This window comes from Barbus barbus, assembly GCF_936440315.1.
Source record: "Barbus barbus genome assembly, chromosome: 9".
NCBI lineage: Eukaryota > Metazoa > Chordata > Actinopteri > Cypriniformes > Cyprinidae > Barbus > Barbus barbus.
This window is the reverse complement of record NC_136737.1, coordinates 23,456,784-23,479,028: the sequence shown is the minus strand read 5'-3', so window position 1 is coordinate 23,479,028 and position 22,245 is coordinate 23,456,784. Positions and strand designations below refer to the sequence as shown.

The 22,245-nt window shown below is 35.8% G+C and overlaps 1 protein-coding gene across 1 annotated transcript in view; it reads left to right on the top strand.

Annotated features, from left to right (window-relative positions):
• LOC306874513 (semaphorin-3D-like) overlaps positions 1-22,245 on the top strand; it is a 60,460-nt gene that overhangs the window by 19,103 nt on the left and 19,112 nt on the right. The window contains exon 2 of the mRNA XM_079424627.1: positions 7,448-7,644. Coding sequence (XP_079280753.1) covers positions 7,509-7,644 — 136 coding nt within the window. The 5' untranslated portion in view covers positions 7,448-7,508. The remainder of the gene's footprint in view (positions 1-7,447; positions 7,645-22,245) is intronic.

Below are 22,245 nucleotides of genomic sequence, written 5' to 3'. Positions count from 1 at the left end.
ATACGGAAAGTGTGTTGTTAATTTATTTTTAATAGCATTTTCAGCAAAAATAACTAAACTAACTAAACTTTCTTTATTGGATGTTTGAACATTCATTAAATTGTGGCGCTACGTATGATTTAATTTAGAATGTATATTTTTGTGGTTGTTGTTTTTTATTTTTTGGGGGGGAATATGTAAATAAAATAAATATTTGTATACAAATATATTAATTATATTAATGTATAAAAACAAATTAGTTTGGTACAATTTTACCACCAATTCACCAATAATTTTTAAGTGTTTTTTCATTGAATTTTCAGCGAGAATAACTATATTATGATATACTATCACCAGGATATAAAATGACTCATATCAAAGATTTGAATTTGTTAATTGCACATGTACATCGCTGAAATGTCTATATGACATTTACAGAATTCTAAACTTTCATTATTAAATGTTTGAATGTTTGATCACATTTTTGCATCTTTTGTATTAGAATGTATATAGAATATAAGTAAGGGATAATCAACTGCTAGCCGTGCATTAAAGGATTTTAATACATGACGTGGAGGCGAAGAACCTCCATATTTTATGAATAAAAATTGTGGGGAAGCGTTGACAAAATTATGTGTGTGTGCAGCGCAATCTGTGATCTCCGACCTCTCTCTTTCTCTCTCTCTCTCTCTCTCTCTCTCTCTCTCTCGCTCTCTGTGTGTTTGTGCGGTGATTAAACTGACTTGGAATTACCTGTGCATTAAACGGTTTTACTGCATACCTTCCAGCCAATCAGAATCCAGTATTCAGACAGACCATGGAATAATACAGTACATAGAATGTCATAACGGTTGCATATTGTTACTCTTTTGTTGGTTTTGATTGCTTCTATTGTCCTCATTTGTAAGTCGTTTTGGATAAAAGCGTCTGCTTAATGACTAAATGTAAATGTAAATAAATTTATATATATATATATATATATATATTAAAATAAAATAAATGTTTGTATACTATAGTAGCCAAAAACTTGAATAAAAGTATATAAACCTGATACTATCACAAAAACACATTTGACACATCCCAATCCCACAATTGGTTAAGTGAATGTTTTATTGTTTATACAAACATACTGCAATTATATTTGGTGCCAATAGTGATCTGTTGACAGGGTCTTAAGTGGTGTTTTATTTTTTTTTGCTGGATCGGATCAGAGGTTGTTGATGCAGAGCAATGAAAGACTCCCCGCCGCTCTCTCTATTCTGTCCACTCACAAGCTCAAGAGGAAGTGAGAGTGTTCATCCATTACTTTGACAAAGTCCCCGACTATGTGTCACCCTGCAGGGATCATTATTTTCCTGTCTGCCTGTTAAGATGTTTGCAGTTTTTCCAAGAGGCTTTTTGTCCTAGAGAAACCTCGGTGTGCTTAACATGTGAGGTCCGGATGGAAAAGTGTCCTGGCAGCAGTGATCGGAGCTCTTCGACTGTATTTTCATCTGTCTAAAGCAGCATTAGTAGGACAATGTCTACAGTCACTCTTCAAGCTTTGCCAGTCAAGGTTGTAAATTAGGTCATTTTTCGACCGTGACCCTGACAGCCGCTAGTTTTCCATGATTCTTAACAACGCAGGGAAACATGTGTCCAAGGAAACAGGCGCTATATCCGGAGTGAGCTGCCATTTCTCTCTTCGTTCACGTTGTGTAGCTTTTGTCGTCTGGAAGTGACTTAATATCAACTACTTCCTCTTCCCGAAGCTTGACGATTTTCCCACAGTTAGTGTGTGTTTCTTGTCTTTCCTCATATTGAAAAAGCTGATGACTAACTGTTATCTAGAACAGGTCAATCTACAGGCAAATTTTGTCTGATACAGCACATGTCTGTTTATTTTGTTCCTAATTAATATTTACAGTGCTTCCCTATTTTTTTACATTTACGCATTTGGCAGACGCTTTATCAAGATACTGCATTCAAGGTTTACATATGATCATGCTCTACCATTTGGGCTACAGGAATCCTTCAGAAAGACGTTTTGGAATAATTTAATATTTGATCAATTTTGGTTTGCACTTACTAGCTACTAAGGCCTTAAACTATAACCACAAATAATATACAAATTTCTTTTATGCCCACTTTTTTCACTTTTCAAAGACATTCAGAGACATTTTGAAACACTCACTATATAAAGTAACTGGATATCCATGAACAGAACTGTTCAGACTATGCTTTGTCTGTGAAATAAATTTATTATTATTATTATTATTATTATTATGAGTAGAATTAGTATTATATTTAGTAGTTTAGTAGTATTTAATTACTTAATTTAACTGGGGGTAATATATATAAAAAAAAAAAAATTATATATATATATACATATACACTCACCTAAAGGATTATTAGGAACACCATACTAATACTGTGTTTGACCCCCTTTCGCCTTCAGAACTGCCTTAATTCTACGTGGCATTGATTCAACAAGGTGCTGAAAGCATTCTTTAGAAATGTTGGCCCATATTGATAGGATAGCATCTTGCAGTTGATGGAGATTTGTGGGATGCACATCCAGGGCACGAAGCTCCCGTTCCACCACATCCCAAAGATGCTCTATTGGGTTGAGATCTGGTGACTGTGGGGGCCATTTTAGTTCAGTGAACTCATTGTCATGTTCAAGAAACCAATTTGAAATGATTCGAGCTTTGTGACATGGTGCATTATCCTCGTGAAGTAGCCATCAGAGGATGGGTACATGGTGGTCATAAAGGGATGGACATGGTCAGAAACAATGCTCAGGTAGGCCGTGGCATTTAAACGATGCCCAATTGGCACTAAGGGGCCTAAAGTGTGCCAAGAAAACATCCCCCACACCATTACACCACCACCACCAGCCTGCACAGTGGTAACAAGGCATGATGGATCCATGTTCTCATTCTGTTTACGCCAAATTCTGACTCTACCATCTGAATGTCTCAACAGAAATCGAGACTCATCAGACCAGGCAACATTTTTCCAGTCTTCAACCATCCAATTTTGGTGAGCTCGTGCAAATTGTAGCCTCTTTTTCCTATTTGTAGTGGAGATGAGTGGTACCCGGAGTGGTCTTCTGCTGTTGTAGCCCATCCGCCTCAAGGTTGTGCGTGTTGTGGCTTCACAAATACTTTGCTGCATACCTCGGTTGTAACGAGTGGTTATTTCAGTCAAAGTTGCTCTTCTATCAGCTTGAATCAGTCGGCCCATTCTCCTCTGACCTCTAGCATCAACAAGGCATTTTCGCCCACAGGACTGCCGCATACTGGATGTTTTTCCCTTTTCACACCATTCTTTGTAAACCCTAGAAATGGTTGTGCGTGAAAATCCCAGTAACTGAGCAGATTGTGAAATACTCAGACCGGCCCGTCTGGCACCAACAACCATGCCACTCTCAAAATTGCTTAAATCACCTTTCTTTCCCATTCTGACATTCAGTTTGGAGTTGAAGTGAAGTGACATTCAGCCAAGTATGGTGACCCATACTCGGAATTCGTGCTCTGGATTTAACCCATCCAACGTGCACACACACAGCAGTGAAAATACACCCGGAGCAGTGGGCAGCCATTTTATGCTGCAGCGCCCGGGGAGCAGTTGGGGGTTCGGTGCCTTGCTCAAGGGCACCTCAGTCGTGGTATTAAGGGTGGAGAGAGCGCTGGACATTCACTCCCCCCACCTACAATCCCTGCCGGCCGGAGACTCGAACCTGCAACCTTCGGATTACAAGTCCGACTCTCTAACCATTAGGCCACGACTTCCCCCGTAAGTTCAGGAGATTGTCTTGACCAGGACCACACCCCTAAATGCATTGAAGCAACTGCCATGTGATTGGTTGATTAGATAATTGGATTAATGAGACATTGAACAGGTGTTCCTAATAATCCTTTAGGTGAGTGTATATTCAAAGTGCAAAGTGGACCAGACTTTATGCTGATTGTCAAAAGTAGTTATGCAACGTTACAAACTCTAGTAGCAGCACATAATAGGCTACAAATCTCCAAAGAGTCATTAATAATGATTGAAACCAAATCCCACTCATTCTATAAAAACCAAGACCACAGAAGGGACCTTTTTAATACAGCATAATTCAAATCTATCCTGCGCTCCCAACTGGATTCATATCTGCTAAATAGAGACATAAAGAATACAGATAGTACTCTAATGAAAAATATGCCTATATTAGTATGTGCCAGACCATCACTACCTTGCACAGCTCACACATAGTTGTTGTGGTGCCAGGAATGATATGTTTTCTTTTGCTTTCTCTGGGAGATTAATAGGTTTGAGTCAACAATCAGAGCTAATAAGAGTCCCTGATCTCTCCTGGAGCACCTGTGCTCCAGCCAACACAGTAAATCCAGTTATCACGACCGCTGAATCCACCCGGAGGGTATAATGTAGCGCAGCAGTAAACCTGATACCACAGCACTTAAAGGAACAGTTCACCTTAAAAAATGAAAATTTGCTGAGAATTTGCTGACCCTCAGGCTGGCCACCCAAGATGTAGATAAGTTTGTTTCTTCAGCAGAATCTAATGAAATGTAGCATTCCATCACTTGTTCGCCAATGGATACACTGCAGTGAATGGGTGCCGTCAGAATGAGTGTCCAAACAGCAGAAACAACAGAATAATACACAAGTAATCTTGTGGCAAACTTGTGAAGTGAAAAGCTGTGTGTTTATAAGAAACAAATTCCATGATCAATACGTTTTTAACTTCAAACCATTGCTTCCGATTGAAATACGAGTCCATAATGCATAATATTTCTTTCTCCAGTGGAACAGTCATCTTGTCTGAATCAGGAGCGAAATATGCATAGATTAACCACCATTTACAAGCCAGCTCTAAACAAATATGTTTGTGGACTTTTATGTTAGAGGACAACAGGAGATGGACATTTTCACTGGAGAAAGAGTTATGTATTATGGACTTTTTTTGGATTATATTTTGGCCAGAAGTGACGGTTTGAAGTTAAAAACACCTTAATGATAGATTTATGTCTTACAGTCACGCAGCTTTTCACTACACAAGACATTAATTGATGGACTGGAGTGGTGTTAATTACTTGTGGATTATTGTGATGTTTTTATGAGCTGTTTGGACTCTCATTCTGACGGCATCCATTCACTACAGAGGATCCATTGGTGAGCAAATGATGTAATGCTACATTTCAACAAATCTGATGAAGAAACAAACTCATCTATATCTTGGATGGCCTGAGGGTGAGTAAATGTTCAACAAATTATCACTTTTGGGTGAACTATTCATTTAAATTCCGAATTCCGGCTATCGGACGTCTGATAAATATATCTCACTTTAAAATGCTTCGGTAATAAATTTTGCCATAAATCAGCATACCGAAGGGAGCATTTGGTTTCCGTCACTCGAGGAACTTGAATAGTGTTATTATGTACGAGTAACAGCGTAATGAGCTTAGATTTTGAGGTGATGAATGGAGCAATAGAGAAAGCCTATCTTCATTTTGCATATGTTTGAGCTCAAGCCCATTTTTCGTGTCGAAACCGTCCCCAGGGGTCCCCTCGCGAGTCTAAGTGGCGCAACATACAATACCCTCATCATGGGAAAATGCTTCCCCTGAGTGCCAACACAAAAACTGCTGCTCTTTCAATGAGCTTGCCAATTGTTGGACTTTCTATACCGCGAAATGTACGAAAGTTGCGGACTGAACTCTAGCATTTTCTTTGACAGTGTTTAGTGGTAAGCATGTACAGGAGGAAGCCGCTCGAGTGTTTCTAGGTTGCGCATGCGATCTGTTTATGTAGGGTGAACTCTTAAAGGAAAGAAAATAAAGATCAGGGCAACTGATTAGCCATGGGAACTTTTCTTGAAAACAATGCTCCGGTTTCCTTCTCCGCGCGAGGCTGGTTCTCGCGCAGTCGTGAGCTCGGCACGCCGCTCACACACTCTGAAGGTTTTGGGTTTCTTGTCTTGAAGTAGCATCTGTTGTGCCTCCAGGTTTAAGCACTTAGTTTTGATTTGAGCAGACTGTAAAGTACATTGGGCGACGCTAGCGTGCTGAAGTCTGGTAGTTAATGCCTGAGGATATGGCATAATCTGTTTTCTATTTAGAAGAGATGACATGGACAGGGTTAATGTCATTGTGAAAGAATGCCATCTGGAGCTTTCCCTTCCATAAGGAGGCAGAACATTTTCAGTTTGATGAGGAATTATAATTAATATTCACAGTGGTTCCCTATTTTTTTACATTTACGCATTTTGGCTTTATCAAGATACTGCATTCAAGGTTTACATATGATCATGCTCTACCATTTGGGCTACAGGAATCCTTCAGAAAGACTTTATGCAATAATTTAATATTTGATCAATTTTGGTTTGCACTTACTTGCTATTAAGGCCTTAAACTATAACCACAAATAATATACATTTTTTATAAACACAATTTCTTTTATGCCCACTTTTCTTATTTAAGACATTCATAGACATTTTGAAAAACTCACTATAATTAACTGGATATCCATGAACAGAACTGTTCAGATTATGCTTTGTCTGTGAAATAAATTTATTATTATTTCTTTAATGTTTATATAATATAATAATTATATAAATATTAAATAGCTGTACATATAAGATATATAATTTTTTTTACATTATATTATATTATATTGTTATTTAATATGGATTAGCATTAGATTACAGAAACAAAATAATGTTACATAAATTATGGTAAATAATGGTATGTGAATGGTATATTGTACTAACGTGTCTTAAAAAGAATTAAAAAATTTAAATATGCTATTATTGTCCAAGATAATATAGTCCAGTTACAGATTATTATATATTAATTATTTGTAGAACTTTAAATAATGCTAAAAAAACATTTTTTGTTTTGTTTGATAAAAATCTAATTTAATTTAAAAAATACAATAATTCTATCAATTTTAATGAATATAAATATATTTTTATTGTAGATTTTGTTTTTATTGATTATATTATATTATATGTTTGATATTTAATATTGATTAGAATCAGATTATAGAAACAAAATAATATGTTGCACTGTAATGTGTCTTATAATCATTTAATATATATATATATATATATATATATATATATATATATATATATATATATACACACACACACACAATTATTGTCCAACATAATATAGTCCAGATTATTAGATGAATGATTTGTAGAACTTAAAATAATGTTAAAACAATTATTTAAAAGATCAAACATAATTTAGAAATATTATAATTCTTTAAATATTACATATATTTTTATTGATTTAAATGTATTTTTATATTATATTATATTGATTGGCATCATTAAGTTGTCAGTGGTGTTTCATGTTTACATTATTACTACTGTATTTATGTTCGATTTACAGTACAAACGGAACAATACAGTATTACTGTGATATTTAATTTAAATTTATATGCTCGTGTCTGTTTGTTGTTTTTCCAGCACTACGAAGGTGATGTGACATAGAAGACATCCTGTACGGTCAGACTACAGGAAGCTGGAGATGAGTATTGTGGGATTGTGGAGGACTGGGCCATACAGTCGCCTGCTGATCTTTCTGCTCCACTCACTGCTGCCTCTAATATGGCCCAGTAATGCTGGAAACCAGAATATACCACGACTGCAGCTCTCTCATACAGGTCAGAACTCACACTCTTACATACTGATTTGGCATTTATTGTCACAGAGACAATCAAAAGACGTTGGAAAAATAATGAAATAATTTCTGCAAAACAAATAGGTATGCACGCTGAGTGTCTTTCCTGTGGTAATCTGCGAATCTTCAGTTAAATCTTCTCTCTGAAGCTGCTTTCACTTATTTCCGTTTAGCCGTGAGGACATCAGCAGGGTCAAGCTGTTTTAACAGACACAATGCAACAGGAGAAGAGTGCCATTAACCTCTGCTTCCTGAAAATCTACAAAGTTAATTAGTCTGTATTTTGCCAGTCTTCTTTTAAGTTTGCTTTGTTTTTATTAAAATGTAATGTAATAATTTAACATAACATTGCTCTGGTATGTGTCTTAAATAGACATAGACGTAGAAATACATTTAAAATGTTATATAATAATTATGTAATATGAAAACAACAGCAATGTGATAAAAGACACCACTTTAAATAATTGTTTAATTGTTTAACAATGATAATTAAAATATAACATTATTCTCCTACATACTGTAGTCCATTATTATGGAAGCGTATTGCATTCACTTGAGGAAAAAAAATGTACTCTGTTTTTCTGAATTAACGAGTTAATTATCTCAGAATTACGAGATAATTTTTAAAGAAAAAAAAAGTTTTTGCTCTGTTTTTCTGAATTAATGACTTAATTATCTCAGAATTACGAGATAATTAAGTCATTAATTCAGAAAAACAGAGCAAAAACTTTTTTTTCATAAAAATTATCTCGTAATTCTGAGATAATTAACTCGTTAATTCTGAGATAATTAACTCGTTAATTCAGAAAAACAGAGCAAAAACTTTTTTTCAGTAAAAATGATCTCGTAATTCTGAGATAATTAACTCGTTAATTCAGAGAAACAGAGCAAAAACTTTTTTTTTATGAAAAATTATCTCGTAATTCTGAGATAATTAACTCGTTAATTCTGAGATAATTAACTTGTTAATTCTGAGATAATTAACTCGTTAATTCAGAAAAACAGAGCAAAAACTTTTTTTTATTAAAAATTATCTCGTAATTCTGAGATAATTAACTCGTTAATTCAGAAAAACAGAGCAAAAACTTTTTTTTTATGAAAAATTATCTCGTAATTCTGAGATAATTAACTCGTTAATTCTGAGATAATTAACTCGTTAATTCAGAAAAACAGAGTAGATTTTTTTTCCTCAAGTGAATGCAATACGCTTACGTACATTATTAGTGATTTAAAAAAGTAAATAATAAAAAAGTTAAATTACAATATTAATAAAAATTATAAAATATAATAAAAATAAAAATAAGTCTAATATCACTGCGCCTGCTGTGCTACTCATAATATCATTGAGCCTGCTGCACCCACGGTTATTTCTTGATTATTACGCCGGAACAAGAGTATAGCTCCTAGCCATATCAGTCTAGAAGATCGCAACTTTTCATTTTCCATCGGTCTTAGTGCACAATGTAACTACAGAAGACTCGAGCTTTAAATAGGAAAATTATCGAAACTCTGGTCATTTTTGATGACCAAATGCTAATGGTCTAATCCGATTCAATGATCTATGCTAAGCTAAGCTAAAAGTACCGCCAGACCCAGAGATCGGCTGAATGGATTCAGAATCGGTAAAACTCAACTGTTTATCTCCATGGGAGTTGTAAAATGAGCCTATTTCCAAAAAAAGTGGAGTGTTCCTTTAAAGTAACTCATATATAGGCCTAACATATTTCATGCATGCACAGTTTTATGGCAGCTTTAATCGCCTTTTTGGTAACTTCATGACTTAACTGATCATGACATTGCATGCTCATAGTTTCTTTCACGATTTGATATGAAATGATACAGGCTATGCGCGCGCCGGCACCTTGGTGCGTGTATTGAAGAGCACGCGCTGCGAGCACAGTACAGTTTCAGCGCTCGGTTGCCTCACGCTGAAGCATGCGTCTGAAACATCTCCTGTTTGATGTGTTCGTAAAGACGTTCTGCGACTGAATAAATGCACTTCTTGTCAAGAAAAAAGAGATAGAATTAGCAGTTATGAGGGGGGTGGCCAACCCTAGGCCCTGTCCCGTGTTAACGGTGTTAAATAATTTTAAAACGTTAACATGAAAAAATTATTCTCCAAAATTTTGACAGCACTAATATATATATATATATATATATATATATATATATATATATATATATATATATATATGTATATACACACACACACACACACACACACACACATAGTTAATGTACTATGTACTAGTACTATTTACTCCCCAATTCTACCTAAATAAAAATGTAATAATAAAATAATGAATAAGATTATTATAATTTCATAAATTCTAATTAAAAGGTTTTACCCAACAAAACACAATTTACACCAAGAGAACTAGTAAATTCCAATAATCTAACCTCCCTACCAAAACAACATTATCACTGATAAGGATGAAACCTCTGGGCCACATTAGCGATACTGCCAGTCACCCAGCAATACATCACCGGAATGCTCTGCGACTGTCTGTCTGGACACCCACGCCACACAGTCTCATCCCCTGAGCCGTCTGCCATTATCAGCACATCACAGCCGCCCCTGTTACTGACCCCTCAGAACCTCCTGGAACATGCGGGATGCGGCCACTTCCTCTCAGGAAGGTTCTGTATACAGTGGCGTCGGACGGAGCGCTGTACCTATAATGTAAATGTGCTTCCCATTATCTTCAGGACTGTTAATAGAATGTGTACATCATCTCAGGGGCGCCATATATTTACAAGTGCAGGGTGGCAGACATCCAAAGGTTGGCAGCAAGATGCAAAAGCCAGATGTTATTCATTAATGGAGATGAGTCACTTGTTTTGCTTGCAGGTATCTTGAAGTCTAATTTGAATGCCAAGCTAAAGAAGACAGGAAATGAGAGCAAGCACACAAAGAAGACTTTTGAAATAGCTGAATATGACGGTTTTATTAAGATTTAAGAAGCGTTTGAGGGACATGACAGTTCAGGTTTGCATCTTAGACTTTTGTTTGGGGGGAGAATTGTAGCTGATCCAACTTACAACAAGGTAACAACCCTACAATACTGTTGTATCTGTAGAAAGTTGTAACTATTGTAGTAGCAATTGTGCTAATGTGTAGAGTTTTGTTTAATGGAAAAATCATAGTTGATCCAATAAAAATATGCTTCCAACCCTATATTAGCCTACTGTGTCATGCAGGCAAATTAATCAGTTGTTTGACACCAAACAGTAGGCCTGGTTGTTAATGTTGTAGCTAATGTTAACATTAACATATTAGGATCTAGTAGTTGTCATATGAATTTGAATGAAAAAATACGTTAGACTAGCATGATTTGGCTCAGCTATAAAGCTTTGTGTGCAATACGGTGTGATGGTAGCAGTTTATCATGCTACAATGCTAACTGTTTGAAATGTAGTTTGTTCCTGGAAAATCTGCACAAAAAAAACACCTGGATATATTTTACATGAATGAAAAATTTATTCTTAGATTCTTAATTTGTTTCCTTCAACATGTTGAACAGGAAGCTGATTCTTATCACTCTATAGACAACACATTTCATTTTATTTGAAAACAAAAGAAAATTCTGCTGTTACTTATTCACCCAATTGACCTATCGATAAGCCCCGCCCCCCTTAGTTACTGTTGCTCCCTCGGACAAACAAACTTGCTCACTGTCTTACAATGACAGCAAGATGTTTTTGCACAATTTTGGACACAGAAGGCCACCAAATGGGAATTAAGTATTCCATGGAGGGATTTATAAAATATTTTAACATAAATACGGTGGGTAACTCGAAGTGAGGGTTTACAGATCAGAATGCAAACGGGACAAGTCTCATTTTACGATCGGTCATCACGATCGCGGATGACAACATGCAGGATCAACACTGTTTATGTATCGCTGGGTACGATTAAATGAATGTACATTTAACCAGTTTAATATGGAGAGGCACTGAAATGTAGACCTTCGTTTATGTGTTTTTGACCTACACTGTACAAGACATGAGAACAGTCCGCTATTTAGGTTTGTACATTAGCATGGACTCACTAACTTTAACGTTAGCTAGTTTTAGCCAGAGATGCCTTGCTAAAGCACAAGATAGCATTAATATTCTGCTTGAGCAGATGAAAATTGTAACTTAATGAGTGTATGACAAGCAGAAAATTAACGTTTTGTCTTCATTTGTATTGCGTACTTGGGGCCATTTTGCTCTGTTTTGTTTGGATTCAGGAAATGTAATAAAATCAATTATATTGCCCATCCTCTCAGGATACCTGGAATCAGTGTTACAAGTACTCCAGGCACATCGTTTTTCCATTTTTGAAGCATAAACCCCATAAAACCGATGCAAGCTTCGGACCTTCCAATGTTTCTCTATGGTGCTGAAACCTAAAGATGTCCGAGTTCCACTTCTCGTGCAGCTGATACTCGACTGCCATTGGCTAGTCTATGTTCGATGGGAGGGGCTTACCAATAGGTCAATTGTCGTTGCAACCAACTTTACAGGCATCTGATACACGGTGTCCCCCAAGGCTATATCTTAGGTCCTATGGAATTTAAGTATGAAGGAATAGTTCATGCAAAAATAAAAATTCAGACATCATTTCCTCATCCACATGTCTAATGTAGTTATTATGTAGTAGTGCAGTAGATAAAGTGATAATGTGCTAATGCTTTAAGTGCAGTTTACTACCCAGCACTACTCTCCTCATGCTTTTATTGGAAAGCAGCTATCATACTTCAACTAATGACTTGGTTCATTATTTTTGAATTGAGTCAACTTCCTCACTTAAACTGCTTATTTAACCTCAAAAGATGAAGTTCTGCTGGCAGACGTACAGTCAAGTGATTTTCCAGTGTCCTCTGACTTTCCCACTGGTGTTTACCAGTTAAACTCCTGCAAATTTGGGGGATTTTCTTTCTGACAGATGGGTGGATTAAAACCAAAAGAAACATTCCTGGCATTTGAGACTGGTTCAATGTCTCAATCTCTCCACGACAGGAAAGATTTTTTGCATCACACCCACCGGTCTCATTTTGACAGCTGCACCACATATTGTGTGCACTAGGAAGATTTGAGAAGAATATTTTAGATATGATCAAAACACTGTGCAAACAGTGAAGATTCACCCACATAACCTTTGCAAACTTATATACTGTATATATAAGACCTTTTGACGTGTTCACAGTGGCATACTCAAAGAGAACCACTAAATTAAGTTGGGTTATTTTTCCAATAGTCCTCAGAGGCCAAATCTTAGCAAGACGGTAAAAATGTTTTATTACAGTCTATGTCACTGCAAAAATACAGCCCTTTGGCACCAGGAATGTGACCTGTGGGATGTAGTTCCTTATAGCTGACACAGTGCTGCGTCACAGTGATGACCCCTGATCGTGTAACCCCTTTATATCCATGACAACAAGGTGCAGGAGATAAGCAGAGCAGATGACTCAGGGTCTCGGGCTCTGGCACGGGCCAATGAAGCCACTGGGGCGTTAACACTGAACAGAGCAAGGAAGAAGAATGTTGAAAATTAGAGGAAGGAAAGATGAAAACAATCTGAATCACTTTCTCTGAGGCTGATGGGGTGTCTATATTTCTCAAAATAGACCTTTAGAGATAATATTAGCTAGATACCTTCTGGAAAAAAGGACACTTCAGCATGCTTTTAAAAAAATGCTTATGATGAAAATAATACACCTACACAGCAAGTGTACTGATTCATGTCAATTCAGAATCACATCTATTGTCTTTATAATATGGTTAATGTTTACTTAAATGCTGACAACCATACTGTACTGTATGGTAAACTAAAATGTACTTTAATATACTTTCAAAACTTGAAACTTGTATGTTGTGTATTTACAAATATTTGTAATTATACATATGTAATGATAAATTTGCAAATTTACTATATTTAATGTATATTAACTTTAAATGTAATATTGAATAAAATAATAATCTAGTACTTTAAATGTGTTTCAACTTTATAGGCATCTGATGAATGGTATCCCCCAAGGCTATAGTTCCTGGCATTTGAGTATTAAAGGAATAGTTATCTTAGAAATAAAAATTCTGTTATCACTTCCTCATCTTCAGGTTGTTTAAACCTGTTTGTTCTTATTCTATCTGTGGCAAAACAAGAATTGTTTATAGAGCTGTTTTCCATTGAGGAAAAGAAAAAGCTTTTACATGAATAACAAACAAATTTTTGGTGTGCTGAGCTATCATATAACAACAGACTTAACAATTTCTTGATCTGTTACTTTCTAGCACTTTACATGTTTAAGTATGCTAGTCAACACATTTAAACATGACAAACTAATTTTAAAACATTTAAAATGTACTTTAATATAAAATGTTTGATTTTAAATGAATTCAAAGAGCATTAATGAAGGAAACAGTCATGTTACTGTACTCTTTAAGTAATCTTAAGTGGCCTTTTATTATTATATGCAAGTACAGTTTTTAAAAAATATACTTTTTAGATTTGAAATACACTGTATGTGCACATTCTGTACAATTCAGACTCAATACTTTTTCTCAATGATAACTTCAGTTTGTTACCGCCAGAGCAGTCCAGTCGGATTGTGTTCTTGAAATGCTCTGACCAAGCGGTTGCATCTGCGTTTGCTTACTTGCAGAGAATGTTTCTGGTCTAACTTGGAACAGATTCCTACATGAGCACGAACCTGGATGTCGGGCACTCTGATCTTCCTTCCTTCTTTCTTTCTAACCTTCAAAAATATATTTATAATTCATTCATATCTACTCTTAGAGCAACATTTGATTTCAGTTGTGTCTCGTTGAAGTGTCCTGACCTCATTCTTTAAAATGCAAGACAAAACATCCACCCAAAGCTTAAACATCATGGTTAATACGCTGACTTTTTATAATCATACTTTCAGAACAGATCACAGCAACCTTGTGACAATTGGTGATAAATGGCAAAGCCATTCACTCTCGTCTTTAGCAAGTCTTTCAGAATGATGATAGATAATGATAGTCTGTCTTGAGCAAAGCAGCAAGGGCTTTAGTTTGGGTCGGGTCATTGACAGGATTTCGTTTGCCTCACTTGACTTGAATATCTCTCACAAACTGCTCTTAAGTAGCGCATACGTCCATGTGCGTGTCCGTTTGTGTTTGTGAGCACACTTTCAACACCTCCAGTCCAGGATTGAAGCAATTAAACATGCAGCCAATGGCTCCTTAGAGAGATTACGTCGTTCCAGAGCGTAATGAAGAAAACAAGTCTGGGGCCAAAGGGTGCTGCAGCAGAGGCCTCTCATCAGTGCTGTGCGTCTGTAGAGGCACACTTTCCCCCTAGAGAAAGGCATTTAGTCCACACTCCTCCTAAATAGGCAGTGAACTCAAAAACACATAGGTCACAACCACAAAAACCTCCAGTGGGATGTGCTGAAGTTAATGTTTCCTTCAGGGCTCTTCAACATGTTGAATAGGAAGTCAATGTTTGTTACTATATAGACAACAAATTTCCTTTCATTAGAAAACACAGAAAAATTCTGTTGTTATTTACTCACGCTTATGTTGTTTCAACCAACTTTACAGGCATCTGATAAATGGTGTCCCCCAAGGCTATATATTAGGTCCTATTGCATTATAAGTATTAAAGGAATAGTTCACCCAAAAATAAAACTTGTTACATAATTACCACATCCCCATGTCGTTCTTAACGGTATGTTCATATTCTACGTATCCGTGGAACACAAAATGAGTATTGTTTTTTGCTCTATACAGCTATTTTCCACATAGAAAAAGAAAAAGACTTTACATGAACAACAAACTAACTTTTGGTGTTCCTCACAATGCTATCATATGACTTAAGCAGACTAATTATGCACTAATTCTTGATCTTTAAAAGGTCTTGAGGTTTTTATCTAATGTTATCTTTTATCTAATGTTTTATTCTAATGCTATTTCTCAGTGTTAGCTGACTGTGGCTGACACAAAGTTTGCAAAAGTTCACTGATCTGAAGTTTGGCACCAGCAGCGAGTTTGAGGAAATACAACAAACTCCTAATCTTTGCTGCAAAGTCCCACAAAGCCTATAAAAACAAACACAAGGACACAAATGAGAAATTAAGGGAGAGTCTAAACCAGACTAGGAAGATGAATTACCATCGGTGGGACATTTCACAGACCAGGCTTACATAGTATTTCATAAGACATAAGGCCAGGACATGAGGATGTCCTCAAATCCAATAGGGAATAGACGTATGGAAAAGACGGACAGGGTTTGACACGGGAACATGTTGTAAGTTGCAGTTGTGTTGTAAGTCACATTGTTTACATCTGAAGGGAATTTGATACTGAGTTAGTAAAAGCTTACAGGGGGTCTGTATTTATAGGCAGTTAATGGCTTAAAACATTGGACTGTTTTTTGATACATAAACAATATACTGTATTGTTTACAGTCAGACATGACAGAGACAATGATTTTTAAAGGCTTTTAGAATGACCTAATAAACAGGACAGGACAAACAATTGCAGATACAAATTTTAAACTAAATCAGGCCAAACATACACTTCTTTAACGTCCTAAAACAGTATCTACTCAACAAGGGTTTATAAATCCATTCATACAAAAGCATCCATTATTTGCCATTAGGATGAAAACCAGAAGATGATAAATGATGCCTTTGGTTTTCCCATTCACTCTGTTACTCTGCTTCTGCTAATGTTGGCGACCCAGAACACAACTTACAACCAGGGCTTATGGGAAATTCAAATGACTAGCTGCCACTGACCCAAAGGAAAAAGAAGTCGGTTGAAATGGGGTCCATCTATGTCTTCCATCACCGCAAAAAGCTTTTCTGGACAGTTTGAAAAAAGACAAATGAGAGAAGACAGGGAAATTGATGAATGTGGGAGATAAATGAAGAGGTATATTGATGTTAACACCTCTCCCACCCTCAAAGCGAGTCTCCTCTGGTATCAGTTTCATGAATCGCACCAAATGCAGTTGTATATTTTTCCATGACTGATGAGGTTTCTTATATTTAGAGAGGAAATATTGCTCTTCAGTTAGTTTTTGAGTGAAGATTTTTTTAAGGCTCTAAAGTCGAAATAAAAGCCACAAAAATAGAGAATTTAATTCAAGTCTATTTTTACTTAAAGTATATTAAAAGTTCAAGCACGCCTTTTAATGTATAACCTACTTAAATGTCATTTATCTTCAAAAGTTGTGTGGTTTGCTTTGGGAACAGATTAACATGTACATACTAGAGGCCTGCTGTCAATTTTCTCCAGACCTGTTTATACAGGAGGAAAAATAATGACAAGAAGAACATTCGCACCTTGAACGTTCTTTGTGATCATCCTGAACAAACTGTTGGAAACCGGCTTGGCAATGAGACTTCAATGCATCCAGGCATTGATAAACAGTAAGAGGACATAGCCACCTGATACAAAAACAAAACAAACATGGCTGTCATTCTCACAGTGTACTTTCAATTTCCCATTGACTTATATAACTTGAATCATTATTTGGCACGTTTCAGGTTTCTAATGAGGATTGTCCTAAGGCATTTTGAAAGGGTTTTCTATGTGTGGTCACTTTGGCCTTCACAACTGTCTCTTAACAGTCAGAATAGTCAGTAGAGATATTATATACAGCTCTTGGGGAACTCTGGGGAATGTTTTATTAGTTGTCATTAAGCACTCGCCCGCAGCCTTTGCTTCGCCAATTCTGTTTTATTGCACGTCATATTGACAAATCCAAAACAGATTTTTTCAATCCAGTTCCATTCTTATTCAGACACTATGTCAGTGTTGTGCTGCTATTACCACAAGATAAATGCTTTGATTGCGCTAAAGACTTCACAAAACTGATAATCTAATATCCAGTGATTCTAATGGTATTACAGTTGTATCGGTTGTTTATAATAAGGGTACACTCAAAAAAATTATTCATTCTATGAACTCAATTTAATTGAGGGCAGGATTTCCATCCAATAAATATGTGTAGCCCCAACTCATAAAAAACTAATTAATGCGATGAAATGTAATTGAGTTGGGCCAACTCAATTTTATCAAATATAGTGTAAATGAAATTGATACATTGAAGTGATTTTTTTTTATTTTATTTTTTTTATTCTTGTTGAACTAAAACGTTTAACTGGAAAATAAATTATCAGGCAGACATCCTTCTACACTCAAAACAAAAAAGAAAGATTTGTTGGATTTACTTAACTTTAGGCATTAGCATAAGCTGGTATTGTTTCATCCATGGCATGCCCATAGTTGTTTTTTTTATTATTAAAACAACTTTGCTTCATGTTAGGAGGTCCTCCACTCAAGCACATGCTCTACACTTTACTACAATGGTAACCCCTCAAAACAATAACATACCAGAAACTCTTTTAAATACAAACATAAAAGAGCATTAAACATTAACAAGTCTCCCAATTTTATCATCTGAATAAAAAAATGCCTAAAATAACATTTTATTTCAAGATTTACTCTGCTTATCCAGCCCTGTGCAAAGCATGATGGGGAGGGGAAATCCACTTCCTAGTTACACAAGTAAAATCATTTGTTATTTCAAAATGAAAATATTGAGTTGAGCCAAAACGTAACTGTTTCAAGTCAGTTTAACACAATGCAATTGTATAAATGGGAAACTTAACATATTGGTGTTAAATGAAAATTATTTTTTAAAATAAACTGAACAGTGTTGGATAATCTTTTTTTTGAGTGTAGAAAGTCTAGTCCTGTAGTATTGATTTCCATCAGTAATTCAGTTTTCAGTCAAAGCCTGAACGTTTTCTAGGAAACTGATTCTTTTCAGGAGAACTGTTGATTGCAGTTTTACTAATGGGTCACTTAAAGTTCATGAAATTTTCTTGACTTTCTTGATTCTCAATCAATCTTTTTCCTTTATCCTCTTAATTGAACATGCAAATACCTCTTATATCTAAATATCTTGCTATATCTAGATATCTAGATCTCATTTATTCACTGTTGCATAACTGTAGCTTAACAAAAAGCTACAAAAACACAAAAGTTTTTTCTCCACAAAAGTGTGAAATCCATTTCTGCCCATACTTTAGTCGCTATGAATCAAATCTCACTGCACTTAGTGTACAAACAAATCTTCTGTACACATTAGTGACATGCATGTTTGAGAAACATTGTAGCTAGTTCCAGGATTTTTGGGAAAATTGCAAAAATTACGATTTGAACGATATGGTTGGTGTGTGAAATTCAGATTTGTGGAGAAAAAAGAATGTCTGGTCCAAACCATATAGTGAAACCAGCTTCCTCTCAACCGCAGACTCCAGATGTTATGTGCAAGACGTTCCGAATGAGTTACAGGTCAAGGACAGTTCAGTTTCTAAAGCACTGTTTTAAAACCTACTGATAACATAGACAGTTGCCTTCACATGCGCTCTGGTGTTCCAAAACAGCTCAATGGAGTGCAACAAAATAGAACAGAATTCAGGAAACCGCTATAGATGCCAAAGCATTGTAACTGAAAATGTATCTAAATGACTGATTTGAAACACTCAACAAATCTGGGTGGCATTTAAATAGCATTTGACTCACACTAGAGTTTGATTTGCCAAGTTAACAATAATAAAACACACAATTACATGACAGACAATTAGTAAATTAAGAGTGATGGTCCAAATTGGTCCATTTTTAATTTTTCATAAAAGATTGTCAGAATTAAGTAAAATATAACTGACTTTTTTGCTCCTCACAAGTTGTTGATTTGAAACACACTTCATAGGCAGCAACTCTGTGTGATGTTCAAGTAGTGCTTGACTCGCTATTGAGTTTGACATTAGTATGTAGCTAAGCTAAGACTGCTAAACACAAATAGATTACATATTTTAAAATAAAAGTGGTAAATTATTCCCTTTTAATTTAATTTAACTTTTTTAATCAAAAGTTATCATAATTATAGCTGCAGTCCGTAACTTTTGTGTGTTCAAAATTTAGACAATTTATATAATAAGCGAGTACATCATGAATCCATTTTCCAAACTGTGTTTTTGACTGAATCACTACGGTAATAAGTGTTTATATTTGGACTATTTAGAGTGGTTCGGGTAGGTACCGCTGCGGAGTAGCCCGGTAACTGCGTGATTCGTCATAGACATTAACAGAGAGAAGTAGCTCCAGCAATCAAAACAATAGCAGAAAGCCTAAACAGCAATATTCTCCTCACCACTTAGGATATACAAGGCCTCAGAGAGGAAACAGAGTCAAATGTATTAGCTTGCATACGTCACTCTGACTTTAGGGACTACCTGAAAAAGTTGGCACTGATAACCGTACAGTAGTCCAACAGAAGGAAGCCTGCGTGTTTCTGCGAAAGATTTATGTTGTTTTGCGTAGACACGCATCTCTTGCATTAGCAGATGGAAAAGATACGTGTGCAGATCCGTGTTGATTTTGATTCTGCAAAGTGCTTTGCTTATTCAAGTGGTCGGAAGCAGATGCAATGGCAGGGAGATGTTCTCTTGATCTTTACCTTATAGCTGAGACTTTTGAGCTCCGACCTTTGGCATTCCAGTGATTTTCCCATCACTCAAGCCCTATACCCAATCAAAGGCCACCAGCACTTGATGAAATCCAAGATAACGAGGAAAACGGACTCCCCGCTGCTTGAGGAGTGACAGAACCTGTCAGTGACCTTAAAAGTCCTCAATAGAGTCCCTTCTCCGGCTAATCAGCTGTCTAATATAATGAGACCTCTGTTTCAAATGTTCATACTGATTTAGAAATTGAATAGGCTGATTAACAGTATTAATTCACACTATCACCACTAGGCCGATCATTCTTAAAGGGACAGTTCACCTAAAATTATTTATACTACTATTATTTATTTACAGGTTATTCACATGTATTTCTGACTGATTATAACAGACAAACTCCAAAAAGAAAGAAAGAAAAAAGAAGCCTTAAAAAAAAAACATTCTGCTAGAGTTACATTGTTAAAAAATTAAAAAATTTAGATTTTTTTTTATACATAATATAAAAAATACATATATTCACAATGTTGCATAAATATTGTTAGGATGTTGCTTGCATATTCTCACGTTTTATGTACCTCATTACAATGCACAATATTTTTTTGCAACGTGTTTACCTAACATTAGAAGATTAGAAGATTAAATATGACACTCCAGTGTGTGTGTGTGTGTGTGCATTTTCAACCCTGTTACTTATAATCAGGATGTCTAAATAAAAGTTTTGTTGTTTTTTGTTGCTTTCTTGCCCAACATTGCATACATATTTTTTTAATGAATACCGAAATATGAAATGATTTAAAAAAAAAAAAAAAAAAAAATGAAATGATACTCTAAATATGAAACTAAAACCACCAGTAGGTGGCAGCAAGTCGATTCATTCAATTGGCTGAATCGTCCAGAAACAAGCCAGCGACTGTATTTATGAATTGCCCACTGAACCACTGACTCGCTCGATTCGTTCAAAAACATGAATTTATTGAGAAACTAAGTGCTGTGTCTTGCTTGAAGATGCACAACAGTTCTGCTGGGGCTTTGTTTGGAGCCATTTTCATTTGTGAAATCGAGCAAAACCAGGCAATATTATGTCTAAAATGTACCACAAAATGAACTTCTTCTTTATTGAACTGTTGCATAAAATCAATACCACAACAAATCATCCTACATCATGTTCGTCAGCAACTGCATGGAGTGTTAGATTTTAAAGACAAATCATATAAATAAATATTATTTTTAGATGAACTGTTTCTTTACAGTTTTAGGGGTTCTGTCTTGTATTAGAGCTACACTTCCTAATTTCTCAGAACTGACTGTTTTGAGAATTTTCACCCTTTTCTGTTCATTTCCATTGCCCTCTGACCTTCAATAGACTTGCGTCAGACACAAGACAGAGCGTTTGAGTTTTACGATCTCTGAAGACTGTGAAGTCACCAGCACCCCATTGCAGAATACTAGAAGCAAAACAACTCTGGTCTTGATTATCAGGATTTTGCTTTTATTGATATTTGGGTATAAAGATACTTTGTCAAAGAGCTCAAAGCCGAACAGAACTCTGGGTGGCCTAATTCTATTTCCAAGACTAATCCACACATTTCGTTACGTGAAGAGGAATGGTAATCAAGACAGGTCACCTTTGACCCCTTAAATCTGTAAGGTTTCGGCAACTTGGCCTTTGAAACGCTTAACTGAGACCGAACAAAAGATACACTGCCTGGTGCATCAATGTCACATAGCCGAAGACGAACAGTGTCTGGCAGTCTACAAATTAGAGGTCATTACTTTTTTTTAAAGCACCACATAGAACAAATCACAGTATTTGTTAACTAACAGTATGTCCCACTTCAGAGGTCTTTACATTCTTGACTTTATCCAACTATTAAATAATTTTTTCTCAGATTATTGTATATATATTAACTAAATATAATCCCTGTTACCCTGTAAATAAATAAATACAAATTCTGGCACTAGGAAAGGACATACATTAGACCTTTTGTACAGCATGGCATGAAGACAAGCAAATAATAATTTAATTCTTTCAGTTTTTACACAATTGAAGTGTTAACTGTATTCATTAGGCT